Source organism: Ictalurus punctatus, chromosome 5 (genome assembly GCF_001660625.3).
Source record: "Ictalurus punctatus breed USDA103 chromosome 5, Coco_2.0, whole genome shotgun sequence".
Classification (NCBI taxonomy): Eukaryota; Metazoa; Chordata; class Actinopteri; order Siluriformes; family Ictaluridae; genus Ictalurus; species Ictalurus punctatus.
Genome location: NC_030420.2, coordinates 26,672,149 through 26,691,589, shown reverse-complemented (window position 1 = coordinate 26,691,589; position 19,441 = coordinate 26,672,149). Strand labels below are relative to the sequence as shown.

At 39.8% G+C, this 19,441-nt stretch overlaps 1 protein-coding gene across 2 annotated transcripts in view; it reads right to left on the bottom strand.

The window, feature by feature from the left end:
* The window catches only part of nphp4 (nephronophthisis 4), a 210,204-nt gene that overhangs the window by 63,711 nt on the left and 127,052 nt on the right, over nt 1–19,441 (bottom strand). For both annotated transcript variants that reach the window (XM_017468908.3, XM_017468909.3), the window contains exons 12-14: nt 16,452–16,586; nt 8,238–8,389; nt 534–725 (exon numbers count right to left, since the gene is read on the bottom strand). In XM_017468908.3, coding sequence (XP_017324397.1) covers nt 534–725; nt 8,238–8,389; nt 16,452–16,586 — 479 coding nt within the window. The remainder of the gene's footprint in view (nt 1–533; nt 726–8,237; nt 8,390–16,451; nt 16,587–19,441) is intronic.

Below are 19,441 nucleotides of genomic sequence, written 5' to 3'. Positions count from 1 at the left end.
TAGTATCATGTGGTATTGGATGTTGGTATTGGAGCATTCTGAGTAATTGGCCATGGTATCTGACCAATACCTAATATCAGTTTTGAGATCAATGCATCTCTTTTGTAATGAAAAAAGCAAGGGTTTGCAATAATATTAGAATCATGTCCTAAATAATAAGCCCGAGGGGATTTTTTCCTGGTTGGCATTTTGGTTGTGGCTTCAGCAGGCAGGTGAGTGAGGAATCTGTATCTGTATGTCAAAGGGACAACCTAATCAAAGTGTCACACGCTTCCTAGGAAGACATAGAGACTCTGTTTTTGTCTTTTTTCACAAGTAAAATGGCAGCTCATACCAATGATGTGAAATAAGACATTGACAAAGAATTATTATTGCTTTCTATTTCCAATGTTTTACTTTGTGACTTTTAATATTACCAATGTCACCTGCTGAAAACGTTCACATTCTTAGTATACTTCTGACACCTTTTAAAATATAATTTTCACAAGACCATGTAGATTTCATGTAGTTTAAATACACAAATACATAAATACCTGGTAAAAGCCAGGAACTGAAGGAGGAGTCTATTGACTTGCAGTGGATCTGCCTCTTCTCTGTGGGGGTCAAAGTTCACAGGCTCATCTGGGTCGAGAAGCTCGGCCACTTGGTTGAGGTCATCACGGATTTCAGGGAAGCGGGAGGAGAAGAGATGAGCGAGTAATCCTCGAGAACTTGTCCTGCTGGACCTGAGGGGGGGGGGAGAGCAACTGTGACCACTTTTATGCATGTCTTATACACACAAGGCTGGATTTTTGTTTTCATTGGCTTTCATATATGAATGGAGTTGTAGGAAAAGGTATTAGCGCCAATGTGTGCCATATGGTGAATGTATCTGTACATACAGTATAGTCTCCTTCAAAAGTATTGGAGCAGAAAGGCCAATTATTTTGTTTTCTACTACTGTATATAGTGACAAAGACATTTGGTTTTGAAATCAAAAGATGAATGTCTCCAGTGTATAGCAAGAACAAAAGAATTGGTCTCGCTGTTCAAATACTTTCAGAGGGGACTGTTTTGTTAATACTCTGGTAATTGTGGTGACGTTCTAATCAGATCGCAAACTCAAATTCCCTGTGCATCCCAGCCATTTTTTTATACATAATTCATATAGATCAATAAGCATCCTTAAGTCTCCCTTGATATGGTGAAACACCACCACACCAAGAATTAAATACGCATGCACTCAAACTCGCAGGCCAGTTGCTAAAACATTTTTACAGTACATTCTACATTCCCACACTGCAATCTAAGCACAAGTCCACATGCTAACAGCTCCTCAGAAACTCCAGCACAGCACTTAAGTGAGCATGAAGAAGCCCAAGAGAGGCCCATGAGAGTAAAGAAAACAGCCCGGGGCTAGAACATCTTTCTGCTTCTAATACGTCTCCATTCAAACAATGATCAGACTCCTCCTGCATGTCAGAGCTTTGATTTCCACGAGTCAGATGTATGTGTCAGATATGCATGGAAAACTCCTATGCAGGAAAGCTAAGTGGTTCAGAAAAGAAAAGAAGAAAAAAAAAAACAGAGCAGGCTTGGATTCTGAATTACCCCCATCTGTCTCACTGCACATAATTTCAAAGTAAAACTGTATCCCACTCAGTACGCAAGATGACTGGATATGAATAGTCATCATTTTAAAATAATAATGTGTTTTGTCAAGCAAAGTGATTGATAGCCAATGCCATCACACCACCTACAAGCCTGCTATGCCACTGGCCGTTACACCATGCTGTGGAGCTAGAGCTACATGATGCATCATAAACAAGCAAGCACAATATACTGAAAAGACCCAAAGGACCAGAACAGTATAAACTTACACCATCAATAGCAGCGATGAAGCAGAGCTGAAACAGAGCCCTGAGAACAGTAATAATGTGGACTACTAATGAAACAAAAAAAAAACAATGGTACGCATTATAGAACAAACTGCAACTGAATACTATCTTCCTCCACAAATTTAACCTATGCTCTGAAGCTTTGAAAGGTATCAGTCAATCTCAGGTATCAGTCAAACTCGGGAAGATCTTCTAGTCTGTTTACAGGTGCAGTTTATAATGCTTAAAAGGGTTTAAGGTTGCTCCTATGGCCTTGGGACTGCAATTACCACATGCAGTTTTGCACTCAGGTCTCCTTTCATGAACAGTGGACTAGTTCAACAAAGACTTCATGTAAAAACCATAATGAACTTTCTTTTACTTTCACACTATCCGGTGTTACCCAGATAAGGATGGGTTCCCTTCTGAGTCTGGTTCCTCTCAAGGTTTCTTCCTCATATCATCTTAGGGAGTTTTTCCTTGCCACAGTCACCACCGGCTTGCTCAATAGGGATAAAGTCACACTTAAAATCTGTATCCTGTGTTTATATGTTTCTGTAAAGTACTATACAAATAAAGTTGAATTGAATTGAATTTATAGACCTAAAATAATGCTACAATTTCAAAGATAACTTAAAAACAGGTGACAAGGAGGAGGGAGAAGTTTGAGTTTCGTTTATTATTAAACATGATATTTATGTTCGGCCAGTTCCCGCCTCGTCCTTGCCCATCGTTTAAAATTTGTTACAGTCGCAAAATTAGCATGGAGTGGATTTGATTAGTTTCCTCATTCCAGGCACTCTTGACACATTTTCTGGCCCAGAAACTGGCTCCACCCCCAGCAACAAATCAAAACCATGAGCTCGAATTATTCCTTGGACCAATCTTATGGCATGTGTAGGCTGACCTTTCTAAAATTCCCCAACCACAGCTTTAATTCTTTCCTTCAATTAGTTCCCTTGTAGTGTTTGATGTAGAAACATGGAAGAAAAACCATACAACCATGGTTTCATCTTTTCCTGTTACATACAACATCTCGGTAAATATGTACAGAGACATTACAAAGAAAAAAAAAAGCTTTGAAGGAGGAGCTCATTGGTGACTCTGGTGAGTGTGTATAGCTAGTACAGTTAGTCTAGTTTGCTATCCAACAAATCTACGAGTCTAGCACGTAACATGTAAAACGAACAACCAATTTTCTCTGATTGGTGCATAACTTATTTCGTTTTAGAAACGATATGTAGCTAGTACTGTTTTTCATTAGAACTAGAAAACAAAACATGGTCAACAGTGCACGCCCAGAAATCACAACTTTAGCAGCTGCTACATGCCCACAAGAGATAAACAGCATGTACTATAACACACCATGCCATGCTAGCGTGAACCTAGGGTAAGTAGTTTCAACACAAGATTTGTCAATGTTTTCATTACTAATTGCAATTCAAACAGCACCAAATCATACCAGCAGAAGTAGAATACAACAAAGCGTGTAGAGGTCCTTTTCAGAAACATGACTGAAGTTATAAGGTGAAGTGGGCTGGGCCACACAAAAAAAAAGTCATGGAGTTTTACTTTGTTTATTTGTTAATTGTTATTTGTTTCCAGTCACAAATATTGAACAGCTACTTATACTTGTGTGATGAGGAGGAGGGAGGGGCCAGGCTGTGAGGACGCACGCCTGGCACTGAGCGACAAAGGAGCGGCTGGAAGCACGATACGGAGAGAGAGAGGGAGAGAGAGAGAGAGGGAGAGAGAGAGAGAGACACATGTGTGCTTTATGTTTGAGTTCTGTTTGTGTGTTTCTGTTGTGTTTTATGTTCTGTTTATGATTAAATATTACGTTTAGGTTCAGCCGGTTCCTGCTTCCACCTCGCCGTCTTTGAAGTGTTACAGTGGTGCCAAAACCTGGGAAGGAGGAGGTATGTGCTGTCAGAGAGCCCTTGCCACTGTGGGAGGATCGCTGCGCCGAGGAGACAGTGGTGCTGAAGCGGTTCCGCGATCCTCCCACGGTGGCGAGGGCTCTCTGTTAGCGCGTCACCCCTCCTTCCTGGGTTTCACGTACATAACTATCTCTCTGCCTCTGGTGCTTCCAGCTGCTCCTTTATCATTCTCTCCCATCGAGTACCAGGCGTGCGTCCTCACTGCCTGGTCCCTCGCTCCTTCTTGTTTTAACAGCCAATTGAGGCCAATAGAGGCCAATAGAGGCCGATTTCGAACAGCAAATGTTGCTTTGGCTCACTATGAAACGAGTAGTCAGTGAGGCAAAGCAAAGATTCAATTTATACCTAAAGACTTCCCTCCAGAATTTTAAAAAAAAGTGGGAAGACATCTGTTTTGTAGTAAAATGCATAACTTTGCATAGGTTCTGCTGTTATCTTTGTAGTTTGTGCAGCCATATCCAGGCATGAAGCAAGTGTTTACTAAAGGAGTGGTATGTTTGTAAAAATTACACACATAGTGAATATATTAAAATATAATAATCACAGTAGCAATAGCATTGTTACATACTTCACATTAGTCAAGCAGTTGTGCAGCATTACACGTTGCCATACGAGCTTAAATTTAAGCGATTATGGTTTGGTATGTCATTATGTAGAATTTCAGTATTTACTATATAGGATCTCAGACGATATTCTTCTGAAACTCTGTTAGAATTGCATTTAGAAACGATTCTTTCGTGCTCAGTTAAAATCGAATCCACACAAGCAAATGACTGCCTTTTTTTTCCTAAAAACAAAAAACAAAAACATGATCCACAGAGCCAGAGAAAGAGTAAAACGCTGCCTTTGGCTGAAGTGATAGTGTGCAATAAGCTCTATATGAGATTTATGACAGTGAATTTTTTTTATAGAAGCGAGCTTCGTTTGCCAGTGGAGTCGCTGAATACAGATGAATGTGCCGTGCTTGCATACAGCAGCAGTGTGAATAGCATGCATAGCCTCCAGCAGTAATCTAAGTATCGCTACAGCATGAAACACCCCCACACACACACGCACACACACACACATGCACACACACACTATGACTTTCAGCTCAATAGCAGTGCATTAGTGTAAGAGCTCGAGTGAGTTCGTGTCAACAGTATAATAAGCATGCAATGATCAATAGCATCATTTCCTGGACTCGCTGTATATAATTATTGGTTTGAAGCCATTATACCAACTCTTCCATCAGTGGTTTTTAATTTGCTATATACAAAGCAGGAAATAATACATGTAGATCACTACAATTTTCTGCAAAGTTAAGCATTAATAACTCAGACTACTTATTAGCGTCATATTTCCCCACGCCTTGCTTTCAACACAGTGCTTCTATAGAAAGTAATGTATTTCTAGTAATATATGACCTTTAAGGAACTGCATGAAAAGCTACAGAAAAGAACACAATGTTAGATTTGCATGCTTGCTCAGAGATGCAGTGACGTTTAGATTTTATATATAAGCCAGTGATGAAGTAGACGTGCAGGAATATCCTCAGGAAGACAAACTATATTCAACTTCTTTCACAATAAAATAAAATAAAATTAAATAAATCCTATTGGATTCATAAAACTCAGCACACTTCTCTGTAAGACGCAGGGTACTGTCCTGAGTAATGTGAGCTATGTTAAGAGCTCATATGTTGTGAACAACAGAGGTATTTCAGTCTATATAGCACAAAAATGTTTTACACAAACATACATCCATATATACAGTTGGAAGTGTTGAATACTGTATATGTATACAATGCAGAAAAAATGTAAATAATGTGTGTTACATATCCCACTTCACACAGAAGTTCTCTAGGCCAGGGGTTCCCAAAATTTTCCAGGGCAAGACCCCCCAAATGGCATTAACATTTGACCGAGGCCCCCCCTTTGCAAGATGTCTTTAAAACAGATTAAAAATACAGACTTCTGAATATATCCCCCTTTTTTTTATTATTAATAATTACATTTTAACATTACATTACATTAGGAATTGATTGTGTGTGTGTGTGTGGTTGTCTGAGTGAGAGAATTCTTTTTTCACACCAAATTGTTGAGGCCCCCCGGGCACCCCTGGCGGCCCCCCGGGCACCCCTGGCGGCCCCCAATAGAAAACCACTGCTCTAGGCAATGAACACTGTGGCCGTGTCTGAAATCGCTTTTTACTAAATCACAAATTACTATCCTACTATACAGTAAGCAAACAGCAGTAAGCCAGAGGGGTAGTACATGCGAATTCTCAGTCGGCGAGAAACATTAGGTCAGAAATACCCGGATGGCGTACTGCTTCTGGCGAGATTTTGCAGTGTGCAATCGATAGACACTACGGAAGTCAAAAATCCCATAATGCAACAGGATTGATGCAGACGAGCCATCATGCCTTATGGCTAACAGCAACAAATTTACCTCAGCCCGTTAACCCCACCCACATTAAATTGCTAATTCAGTTAACTTTCCTAATGTGCATTTTGCCATTTGTGGTTGCTTTAATCTGGTGGTCCCTTTAAGATTTTTGTGTTTATGATGACATCGAAGGTCACATGAAAATGCCAACATGGAGGATCTAGTATGTCCAGGATTGTATTCATACTACACACACATACTGATTAGTACGTACTATTTCAACGGCCGTGCAGTAGGAACTGCATCGAATGCAGCACGTACTGTTACAGTATGCGATTTTGGACGCAGCCTGTGTGTTTGCTTTGGGTTTTGTTTTAGTCCTGTCTCCGCCCCTATCCTTTCATTGCTTTGTAGCCTGATTGTGTTCAACTGTTCTGTGCCTAATGTTAATTAGTTTGTGCATTTGCACTCTGTGCATCATCCTCCAAGCCTTGATTTCCATGTTTTCTAGTTCTGGTTATGACCTTCGCCTATTTTTCTAGCTTTTTTTTGTACACAGATCAGCCATAACATTAAACCCACCTGCCTAATGTTGTGTAGGTCTCTCTTGTGCTGCCAAAACAGCTCTGACCCGTCGAAGGCATGGACTCCACGAGACCTCTGTGCTGTGTTATCTGGCACCAAGACGTTAGCAGCAGATCCTTTGAGTCCTGTAAGTTGTTAGGTGGGGCCTCTAGGGATCAGACTGGTTTGTCCAGCACATTTGTCAACACCTTGAACTCTTTGTCAAGATCCTTAAACCATTCTTGAAAAATTTCTGCAGTATGGCAGGGCACATTATCCATGAAGGGGTGTATTTGGTCTGCAACAATGTTTAGGTAGGTGGTACATGTCAAAGTAACATCCACAATAAAGCCTGGATCCAAGGATTCCCAGCATAACATTGCCCAGAGCATTGCCCAGAGCATCATACTTCCTCCACTGGCTTGCCTTTTTCCCATATTGCATCTTGGTGCTATCTCTTCCCCAGCTAAGTGATGCACACACATCTGGCCGTCCACATGATGCTGAACTTTTTCAGCAATTTGTTCTACAGTAGCTCTTGTGTGGAATCGCACTAAACACGCAAGCCTTTGCTCCCCATGCACATCAATGAGCCTTTGGTGCCCAGGACCCTGTCACCGGTTGTCCTTCCTTGGTCCACTTTTAGTAGGTACTAACCGCTACATACTGGAAACACCCCCACAAGACCTACCATTTTGGAGATGCACTGACCCAGTTGTTTAGCCATCACAATTTGGCTCTTACAGTCGTGCAGATCCTTACGTTTGCCCATTTTTCCTGCTTCCAACACATAAACTTTAACAACTGACTGTTCACTTGCTGCCTGATATATCCCAGTCTTTGACAGGTGCTACTGTAACGAGATAATCAATGATATTCACTTCACCTGTCTGTGGTTTTAATGTTATGGCTGATCGGTGTATATTGTCCAAGTTTAACTTTGTCTGCACGTGTTTTGACGCCCACTATGGACTTGGATTATGATTGTTGGATTTGACCCAAAAAAATCAAATACATTTACAGAGTTGCGTCCAGTCTCTCACCACAAATAACAACAAGTAACACACTTTATTTTGTATTTTTCAATATATTCAGTATTTTTCATTCTGGAAAATTAAAGTTCTTAACAATGAAATGCAATTATCTATGTGTAGTCATTTCTCAGTAAAATATGTGCCTTGGGATTTTAAAATCACTTTTCAAATGAATGTTATTGCTGTGCAGCTTTCTGAGGCTTTTTGGAATCACTGACAGTGCCGTACCTCATTCAGAACAAATCAAAATGACTTGTTTTCCTACAAATAATATGAAATATATTAAGCTGCACAACACTGGCATGGTATTAGAATAATTCTCTGTATGGAACTACAGCAAAATGGATTTTGCATTATTAAATGCATTGATTCGAAAGTTTCGAAGTATAAACAGAGAGAAAGACAGAGTAAACATCAGCAGTGGGGTGTGTGTGTGTGTGTGTGTGTGTGTATGTGTGTGTGAGAGATACGAACCCTGTTGTGTGTGTTCCCAGCATGATGACAGGAGCATGGACAGGGGTGAAGGTCAGTTCATGTAGATCACACTCTTCCTCTGGGGCATCCCCCATTCCCTTTCTCTCCATCGCGCTGACTTCTAGGTGTGCTATGCCTACAGCAGGATGTACCTGACACACACACATACACACAACACACACACACGCAGTTCATAACATGTACATTAAAACCACATCAGATTGTGCAGAGCAAATAGTAATATTAATGTAAGAAGGTATTCTTGAAAATTGCAGAGCAACACACATTTTGGGTTTCAGATATGTAAAAACAGTGATTATTATAAAGGTCGGCATCGTTTCCAGCAGGGAGTTCAGAAGTACAAAGGTCAGCGGAAAAATGTTCTAGAAGTACAGCAGTAAACAGAAGAGCTACCTTGAGAGTAGAGGTCTGAAACCATCTGCTCTACCTCTACCAACAACAGCAGCAGCATCCTATACGAGGGTGTGTCAGTAATTTATTTATAAAGCACAAGCGTCAATGGGCAGAAGGTCTTTTTCTGTTGTTGCATCTATGCTATGGAACTCACTCACACTGGCACTACCTCTAGCTTAGAATTCAAAACTCAGCTCAAAACCCATTTGTTCACCCAATATGTGGTTAGCACATTTGCCTCACACCGCCAGGGTCGGGGTTCGAGTCCCGTGGCTCTGTGTGTGCAGAGTTTGGATGTTCTCCCCGTGCTGCGGGGGTTTCCTCCGGGTACTCTGGTTTCCTCCGCCAGTCCAAAGACATGCATGGTAGGCTGACTGGCGTGTCTAAAGTGTCCGTAGTGTATGAATGGGTGTGTGAGTGTATGTGTTTGTGCCCTGCGATGGACTGGCACCCTGTCCAGGGTGTACCCCGCCTTGTGCCCGATGCTCCCTGGGATAGGCTTCAGGTTCCCCCTCGACCCTGAAAAGGAGTCAGCGGTTGAAGATGGATGGATGGATGTTCACACTTTCTGTGCTGTCTACACGACACTAAGTGTCTGTCCCTTGTTCTGGTTTTGCCTATTGTATGATTTATTATAACTATGCAACTGTATTGTTTCTTGTTCTGGACTGGGAAAATGTCCATTGTCCATAAGACCCATATGTTCTACTGTTGTACTGTACAGTTATTGTCTTAAACTGTGAAGCGTACTTGAGCTCTGGAAAGGCGCTATTCAAATAAAGCATATTATTATTATTATTAACCAGAAGTGTGTTTGTGTACGAACTTCTCCAAAAGCCCAAAGTGCGTGCATCTAAGAGTGTGTAGAAGTTTGTGATTTACATGGAACTACAGACATTTCCTATTGCTTTCACTGCACTGCATAATTCATTGTAACTGAATAATAAACCAGGTGTTTAAGGGGTTAAAAACCTGAAACTTCATCACACAGGTACAAACATGGACTCACATGCTGTGATTAGCATTTATACGTTTGTTAACACCATATCTATTTCTCTCCTGCCACCTGACAGGCAAAAATATCACATCATAATACTTGCAGATGTGAAAATATTTTTACACCGACTACATCACAATATTTCAATATTTAGTTCTGACGAGGTCTGCATGCAAAGTTTTTTTGGAAAAAATGGAGTAGTATTTAAAAAAAATAAAAAAATAAAAAAATAAAGCCTGTAACACATTTCAGTATGCAAATATATTGGGAAATTGTGTCAATAGAAAAAAAAAATGCTTTAAAAAAAAAAAAAAAAAAGAGAGAGAGAGAAGAAAATGTAATTCAGCTTCCATTCAGCTTCTTTACTGTTTTCCTGCATTTGTTCCAGCACTTGTTTAGACAGCTAAGACAGGCTGTGAACTAAGCTACAATCATTTCCACACAATAAAAAACTACACAATGTAGGATATTTTCATTTTCATATTTCATTCATTAAATATAAAAACAAAAAAACATTGAGTCAGGGGAGGAAAATACACTCCAAGTGCCCGTTCACACTGGGACGTTTTTCGCAGCACGTTAAATGGTCCGTCATCGCTGTTTTTTTTTTGTGCTCACAGCCATTTAACGCGGACGACGCGCTGAATGAAAGTGTAAATTCACTCCCTGACAGTAGGTGGCGCTTACTGAAGCGCAGAAATACCCCGGTACACAAGGTGGCGCTGCACAACTTTCCATTTCTGACACCCGCTTATCACTGAGAAGAAGAGCCAGTATTCACTTTTTTTGACGTTGGCACACTTTTTGCAAACTGGCTAAAGCACGTATGCACTTTTGTGAAATGTGAGGTATTTGGTGATTTGGCCACTGCAACAAATACTTCTTTAAAACTAAATCCTTAAAGTTCTCATTTGAAACAATATACTCTTTTTAAATAAGTATTGCTTTGAATTATATCAAAGTTCATATACTTATGGGAAGACCCTTTTTTTTATATAAAATTTTTTTGGGAGGGGGTGGGTATAAGGCAACTATTATTGTGCCCCAAAAAATGTTAATGTTCCTGCTAATTGATGAAATGTTGACTATGAATCGTCTTTTCTGTGGACAGAGTGTTCTTTCTTCATTCATCTTCCTCCAGACATACCACTGATCCATCGTGTCGTGTCATGTTTCATCACACCACAGAACAGAATCACAAAACTTCTGTGGCTTATTTATATGATTTTGAGCCGACTTTTCTTGTCCTTTAGGGCCAGTAGTGGTGTATCTTGGAGTTCTGGCATGAAAATCTTCTGCGTTTAGAACACTCCTTACTGTGCTCACTGAAACCTCAGTGCCTGTTGCCACCAAGTCTCGCTGCAGGTCTTTTGCAGTCACTTGAGGTTTTTTCACAGACTGCCTTTTCAGAAATCTGGTTGCAGCCGTTGATAGTGTCCTTTTTCTGCCCCGTCCAAGTATTTCATATTTTTTCAGCCCCGTCCAGGTATATCACATTTTTTCTACCCCGTCCAGGTATTTCATATTTTTTCTGCCCGTAGCCAATTCAGGTATTTCATGTGTTCCAGCTCAAGCACACCTGGTGAAGCCCTTGATTGGTTGCAACAGGTGTGCTTGAGGCAACACCTGTTCTGCATATTTGTGCTGTTGTGAGGGATTCTATTCAGGGGGTTGAATCATTTTGCGGGATAATCCATGGCTAGGTGTACATTAGATGATTTTAATGTACTCCGCTTCGTGTCAGGAGGTTCTTTGCCTCCACATTGTGCATTAAAATAGCGTAATGCACACCTAGCCATGGAGCATCCCTTGTTGAATGGTTGTCTTAAGAATCCAAATCATATCATACATTAGCAGATACAGCGGTATCAAAGATTCATCAAATATCAAATTGTTGCCTTAAGAATCAAAATCATAGTGTACCATGTGAAGCCTTATCTTTGTACTCCGATCATATACATCCTACATTATCATGCCAGAAAGTAGTACAGCTAAAGCCCGGCCTCAAATTTCGGACTTAACATGGCACTGCAAGCATCATAACTGAGAAGCCTATACTGTCTTTTCCCCTATACTGTCTTTGATCCAGACAGCTTATGGTAATTGGTCTCAATGACACACAGAGCCAAGTAGACAGCCTGTAAACTCACTTCATGGACCTGCATGAGCAATGCACTGACCGTTATAACAGTGAGCATTTCTCTTTCCTCTAAATGTCCATCACTATTAAAGGTAATTGAGGGAGTTTTGTAATGTTACCTGCTGCAAATTAAGCTCCTTAAATCAATGAGAATAAAATGGTGGATGGAAAGAGATGAAGAGCAAACTGGACACACACACATACACACAATGAGAGAGCTGGGGGGGGGGGGGGGGGGGGGGGGGCTAGAATTGCAGTAGAATAAGAAAAATAGAAAAATACAGAGAGTGTAAAAGATCATGTAAAGGCTTATCACATGACTTGGCAGAATCTAAAAAAAAGGTCAGCTACAGGGTTAAAGATCGTTGGAGTGTATAGCACTCAATGTGTGGCAGCAGCTTGGTAAAGTAAGATAAAGTCACATAGGTCAAACAGAGTAGAAACTTCATATGTATAATGCTCGGAAACATACACTGAGTCGTTTGAAGGTTGAAGCTTGGTTGTTAAAAAGACATGCAGCATTCTATAACCATGTCCTCGGCATGTGTGCATAAGCTTTATGTTGATCATATCAAAGAAAACTTTCAGTTAAAGCATATTTATACCACAGCACAGCTGAATTCTCGAATCTATTTGGTCAGAAAATGGTGATTAAATGTTCTATAAATTAACAGCCTGACAGCAAGGCAAATTAAAATGCTGAAACGTTATTGTTGCTGTTTGTGCGTTCAAGTCTTCCTGGGAAGAGCAAGATGGCGGCGTAACTTCTCTTAATTAACTAAAAAAAACAACAATAATACAGCAAGGTTTTTTACTTCTAGAAAATGAACAAAGAGTGTGCATTAGGTGTGTTCAGCTTTTTATGTTTTTAATCCATTTATGAAGCCACTCTAAACTTTTTTTTTTTTTACATCGTTACATGTTACATCCTAATTGTAGGTAACTATAATAACTAAAATCAGCTTCTGAGACAGGTAAACATTCACATTTACCGTCAGCTACAGATGTTAGATCCATTGATTTTTTCTTACTGACACGCCCCCCAACTCGGAAACTCAGAGCGCAAAGAAAATCCCGGGTTTCCAACTTGTAATTACGACTTTATGGTGGCATTCATGTGCGTTTGACTGGTAAATATGATCTTTCCAACATGACTTGAATGCAGCATGTAGTAACACAGGGATGTGAATGGCAGATGATCCACATCAAAGGATTTAAAAGAAAATGCTGTTCCTTTACATTTTCTGCATGGGAAAACGGTGGCTCAGTGGTTAAAGGGTTACTGATCAGAAAGTCAGGAGTTCAAACCCCAGCAATGCCAAGCTACCACTGTTGGGCCCTTGGCCAAGGCCCTTAACCTCAATTACTCAGCTGTATAAATGAGATACATGTAAGTCAGTCTGAATAAGGGTGTCTGCCAAAAATGCCATAAATGCAAAATGTAAATGAAAATCTTCAGGATAAATGTTATGAGCTTGACATGACATGAGGTGACCTGACAAGCTGCAGGTTTTATCTGATTAACTTCAAGAGAGTGAAACAAAGAGGACGGTGAGGGAACAAGTGTTTATTCATAAGAAAGATTAGCAGGAACTAGCTTGTTTCACCAACATTTCACATGAAATGCAACAACAAAGGAATAAAATGTATGATGAAAAAAAAGTTGCTGTGGTATAAGAGAAATAAAACATTTCAGAATGTGTAGTTACTGGTTAATAATCAACCTAAGGGTTATAACAATAGCTCTGTGTCACTTCAAGCCACATCACATCCCCCCATCGTTGATTATCACCCTATAACATTACTCCCCGTTTCCTTAATTCTTGTAAATAAAAGTGATATCCATCCATCTTCCCATTTTCTGTCTTGCTTATACTATACAGGGTCGTGGGGGAGCCTGAAGCTTTCCGGAATAACTCGGAGCACAAGGCGAGGGCCAACCTGGATGGGGTGCCAGTCCATCACAGGGCACAATCGCACACACGTTCACACACCCATTCACCCACTATGGACAATTTGGAAATGCCGATCAGCCTACAATGCATTTCTTTGGACTGGGGGAGGAAACCGGAGGAGCAGGAAGAAATGTTTGCAGAACATGCAAACTATGAGCAAACAGGGTGGAGGTGGGATTTGAACCCTCAACCCTGGAAGTGCGAGGCAAATGTGTTAATGACTAAGCCACCGTGCCCCCCGTAATAGTGATATAAAGTGAAAAAGTTTTTCAGTTTGAACTGAAATAACATATCCCGCACAACCCCTAGTGTTTAACACCTGCTGTCTTAAATGAAGACCTATTGTACAGTGGTCATAAATCTAGCTGGACCCAAATGTAATTGCATTACTATCAGAGGTAATGCAGCACTACAGAGCATGAATTAAACACTGCAGGGATGAATTTAGCACTCTAGGTGTTGTTTGAAAACTATGGACTTTGCTGTGCAGGTTTTAACAGTTTCCTGAGTGAAAACATGGTGATAATAAATGCAGGCTTACGCTGCTGGCATTACTTTTGTTTTGTATTTCAGTATCAACTTCAGATTTATGTTTTGTTTTTTTACAGTTTAATTTTTTTTACTCAATTTAATCATTGCCAACTCTGCAAGCCAAGTTTCACCAATCACACAACCGTTATGTTTGTGTCTGCAGTTGGCACCAATCCCTCGTACATCCAACATCCCCTAATCAATAGGTGCTGCTTCTTATACATTCTATGTATCATCCAAAGACTTAAAAGTCTCAGTTCCTTTTAATCCTGATAATGAAAGGTTTATGTTTTGGACTTAACTAAAAAGTTTTTCCTCATGACATCTCAGGGAATTTTGCCTTGTCTTCACCACCTTCGGATTGCTCATTAGAGGTCTCATTAGCCCAAGATTTCTGTAAAGCGGCTGTCTGACAGTCCCACAATCTACATTAAACGTGGGTGAAGACAGCCTCCTCTCTCCATAAAAGGCAAGACAGAGAGCGAAGAAAAGAAAGAGCCAACGGAAAATAATAATGAAGACAATCTACTCTGGTATAGATCTGCCTATAGATCTGAGCTCTGTGTGTGAGTGTGTGTGGAACAGAAAGAATATGAGTGAAGCATTGTTCTATGCCAAAATATGTGCTTGCATATACTAATGTGGGTGTGTAAGCACTTTTAGTACTTTTTCATCCTTTTAGTACTTGTATGTAGTGCTATGGTGTAACAAATCACCTTTGTTTGTGTGTGAGTGTTAGTGTATACTTTGTACTTTTTATGTACAGTTCTAATCAAAATGATTCAACCCCCATTGCAAATCTGGTTTATTGTCAAAATTTACAGACGTTCAGCTGTTTGCAATGAACAAATCAAACAAAAGCAACTGAAATAGTTAAACACAACGAATGCTTCAAGTGGTTTCTCCAAATTCAACTGAAAATGCAACTTATAATGACCACTCAATTTTCAAACTTATTCAACCCACTGAATAGAATCACTCACAACAGCACAAATATGCAAAACAGTTCTTGTCATAAGCACACCTGATGCAACATATCAAGGGCTTCATTAGTTGCACCAGGTGTGCTTGAGCTGGAACACATGAAATACCTGAACTGGCTAGGGGTTTGTTGAGTGTACACTACCTGGACGGGGCAGAAAAAGGAAGCTATCAACGGCTGCAACCAGATTTCTGAGAAGGCAGGTTGTGAAAAACCCTCGAGTGAATGCAAAAGACCTGCAGCGAGACTTGGTGGCAACAGGCACTGAGGTTTCAGTGAGCACAGTAAGGAGTGTACTAAACGCAGAAGATTTTCATGCCAGAACTCCAAGACGTACACCACTACTGACCCTAAAGCACAAGAAAAGCCAGCTCAAAATCATATAAACTTATGGAACTTTTTGACACAAGTGATCAGCGGTATGTCTGGAGGAAGAAGAATGGAGAAAGAACACTCAGTCAGAAATGTCTACAGTCAAGCATGGTGGTGGCTCTGTGATGTTCTGGGGCTGCTTTGCATCCTCTGGCACTGGAAACCTGCAGTGTGTGGAAGGCAAGATGGATTAATTGAAGTATCAGGAAATCCTAGGAGAAAATGTCATGCCATCTGTGAGGAAGCTCAAGCTTGGGCATCACTTGACATTCCAACAGGACAATGATCCCAAGCATACCTCAAATTCCACACAGGCTTGGTTGCAGAAGAAATCCTGGAAGATTCTACAGGGTCATCACAGTCACCTGACTTGAACCCCATAGAAAATCTCTGGTGGGATTTGAAGAAGGCGGTTGCAGCACGCAAACCCAAGAATATTATTGAACTGGAGGCCATTGCTCAAGAGGAATGGGCCAAGATTCCTCAGGAACGCTGCCAGAAGCTATGCATCTCATTTGCAGCAGGTCATAACAGCACAAGGGTGCTCTACTACGTACTAAAGATGCTTGCTATGAAGGGTTTGAATAATTTTGAAACTGGAGAAATCATTATAAGTTTCCTTTTCAGTTGAATTTGGGGAAATCACTTGAAGCATTCGTTGTGTTGATCTATTTCAATTGCTTTTGTTTGATTTGTTCATTGCAAACAGCTGAAAGTCTGTAAATTTTCACAATAAACTAGATCTGCAATGGGGGTTGAATAATTTTGATTGCAACTGTATGTTTTGTGTGTTGGTGCACGAGTGTGTGGGAGGAAATCTTACAACGTGTGACAGCTGGTGGGCCGACGCCATCGGGGAGAGAGCGAGTGGAGCGGGAAGCTGCTGTTGCCATGGCGACCCTGTCGTGTGGCTCAGAGTTGGATAGTGCGAAGCCACAGCCAGCTGAGAGAGCGAGAGCTGAGAGAATGACAGAAAGGCAAAATTAACATATGCAAGAACACACGTTTATCACAAGCCACGAGCATATAAAGCTTAGTGAGCAGCTGTAGTTGGCGTTAAGACAATGCCAAAATACAGCCAACACAAAGAAGAAAATATCCTTTTATTTTTATAAACAGGATATTTCCTATGCCTTGTTTTTAGCCTCACTTTCTTTATTTTCCTATCCTCCTCTTCCATACTGTGTCTATTAACAAAAAGATAAGCTTTATAAAACACAACCTCCTCCACACGCCCACATGGCTGTGCACTGATATAGTCATCAGCTTCAGCATCTTAATGGGGTCATTAATATAATGAATAATGCAGATCAAACGGGATCTGTAGAGAAGCCTCCGAGTTTCACGCAGCTCGTTTTGGTAGTCGCGCTTTTCCTCCTCGGAGCCGGAGTGCCGCAGCGGACCACAGAGACTTCACATCAGCAAAAGTACATTTCAAAACTGCACTTCTTTAGAGAGCAAGTCCAGTAAAGCAAAGGTTACTGAGATGGTCAAATAGATATATATTCAGATCCCTGTGGTACTTTTATCTTTTTTCCCCCCTCTTCCTCTCTGTTAAAAATAAATACAAGGAGTAGGTGAATGTGACAGTGTAATAATGAAACTGGCCCAGCTCCATGGGTACGGGCCAGTTTCATTATTGCATGGCAGAAGTGAGCTGGAGCGGAGGCCTGTGTATTAAGCAATGACTCTCTGGAGGTTTAAAATACCACTCTGGTGATTTCAGCTTTTTCTGCTGATATGTGATGTTTTACACAGAATTTCTACCCTGTGTTTAGTCATGGTGGAGTCTCAGGATCTTAAGCAATGTGCATGTCTATATACAGTATAAGAATGAAAAAAAACAACATAGCCATTTGAAAGTTCATATTCATAGTGGAGAATGCAAGATTAAAAAAACACAACCAATGCTACAGAGAGCTATATTTGCTAACTAGCTTTTTTTTTTCCTGTAGGTTTTCCTACATCAGGAATTCTTCATGGTGTTCTGATTTCTGGTTTCATCTTACCATGGCAAGATGCATATTTTTTTCCCCCACTCTTTTATGTTTTACTCTTATTAACTTACTAAAGAGAGAGATAAAAGAGAGACTGGTGAGAGAACAACTGTTTATAACTGTAAGTTATACCAATTCACTTCAATTCAATTCAGATTTGTTTGTACAGCGCTTTTAACAATGGACATTGTCCCAAAGCAGCTTTACAGAAATATATAAATTCATAATATAGATTTTAAAATGCATGAATTTGTCATAACTTGTTAGGAACTAACGTGTTTCATGGTCCATGGCCAATCATTACATTTTAATGTAATTATAAATGGATAACAATAATTCTTAAATAAATAAAATAACAATAAAAAACTGGTTAGAATTAGGAAAAGAAATAAAAACACTTTGGAATGTGCTGTTATAGGACAGTAATTAATGTTAGGGCTGTTGTGATGTCAATTATACCTCAATTGGTTTAATCCATGGACTGATCATTATAAAATATAACAGTTATATAACACAGAGTGTTAACAACACATCATAGTTCATTTTAAAAGACTATATATTGATGTGATATGGCACACAGTGAACTCTGAAAACTCCACTAGAGATAAATGTTCTGAACAAGATATCATTTGCATCCCATCTGAATTCAGTCAACAAAATGCATTTATAGTACAGGTTGTATTAAATCATATTACATTAAACATCTTTACTATGCTTTTAATTTGTACTAAATCGATCATCATTCTTAACACCTCATTTCCTACGCTGACATTTGTATCTATTATGTTAAAGATAAATAACTGATGAATATGTTAACATTTTAAATTGTTATGGACACTTAATATTATTAAAAGTAGGACTGTTTATATTGTTCTTCTAATTGAGTAATCCTTTGTCAACTTCATAGCCTCTTTCATTTTCTTGGAGCAGTTTGGTTAATCACAACCCAGCAAGGCCCCAGCACTTCTCACAATGATGGATCGAAAAAGCTAGTCCTTATCACAAACTGTCCACTGTTATCACTATGTCGTGGTGCCATCCATACTCACACACACACACACACACACACACACACACACATCTGAAAGAGCACAGCATCCGTCTAGATCAAGCAGGGAGAAACAAAGAAAGCACAAGATTGTAGGATACTTAATCGAAGCTGCAGATAAATTGCTGCGAGTTATTCCCGCTCTGCTCAAAAGCAAGTGCACCACTGTATTTTCTTTTGTGTGTGTGTTTTTTTTTTCCCTCTTAAATAATCAAAGACTACTACTCAGCGAGAATAAATCATTATTATCAAAATCCCAAATACCATCTGACTACTTAAAAAAAAAAAAAAAAAAAAAAAACAGTATGGCATACAGAAATAAGAAGTATTAACACAGAGATTGGAAGAGATGAAAAATATAAAAAGGTGGAAAGGGTCAAATAAAAAAAAGAGGGAAAAAATGAGCGTGAGAGAGACAGTTGACATGTGAACTGCTGAGAGGCTGCCAACACAAAAGTACAAGGTTAGAATAAAAAGTATGGCTGTCAATATTCACAAAGTCTGCCTCTGTTTGCCGTGCACTCACTATCCTGAATGCTTAAAATATTGAAATCAATATCGCAGGAATTGCCTGGAAAGCTGCCAAGATGGGGAAAGAATTGCATATATATATATATATATATATATATATATCTATATTTTTTAAAACCTAGATGATCTTTTAACAGCTTTTGCTATTAATAGGGAGCAATTTCACACTTCTCAAACACCTAGCCCGAAATCAGATCTGCTTTGTGAACATTTAGCTGAACCTCAACCTGGAAGACT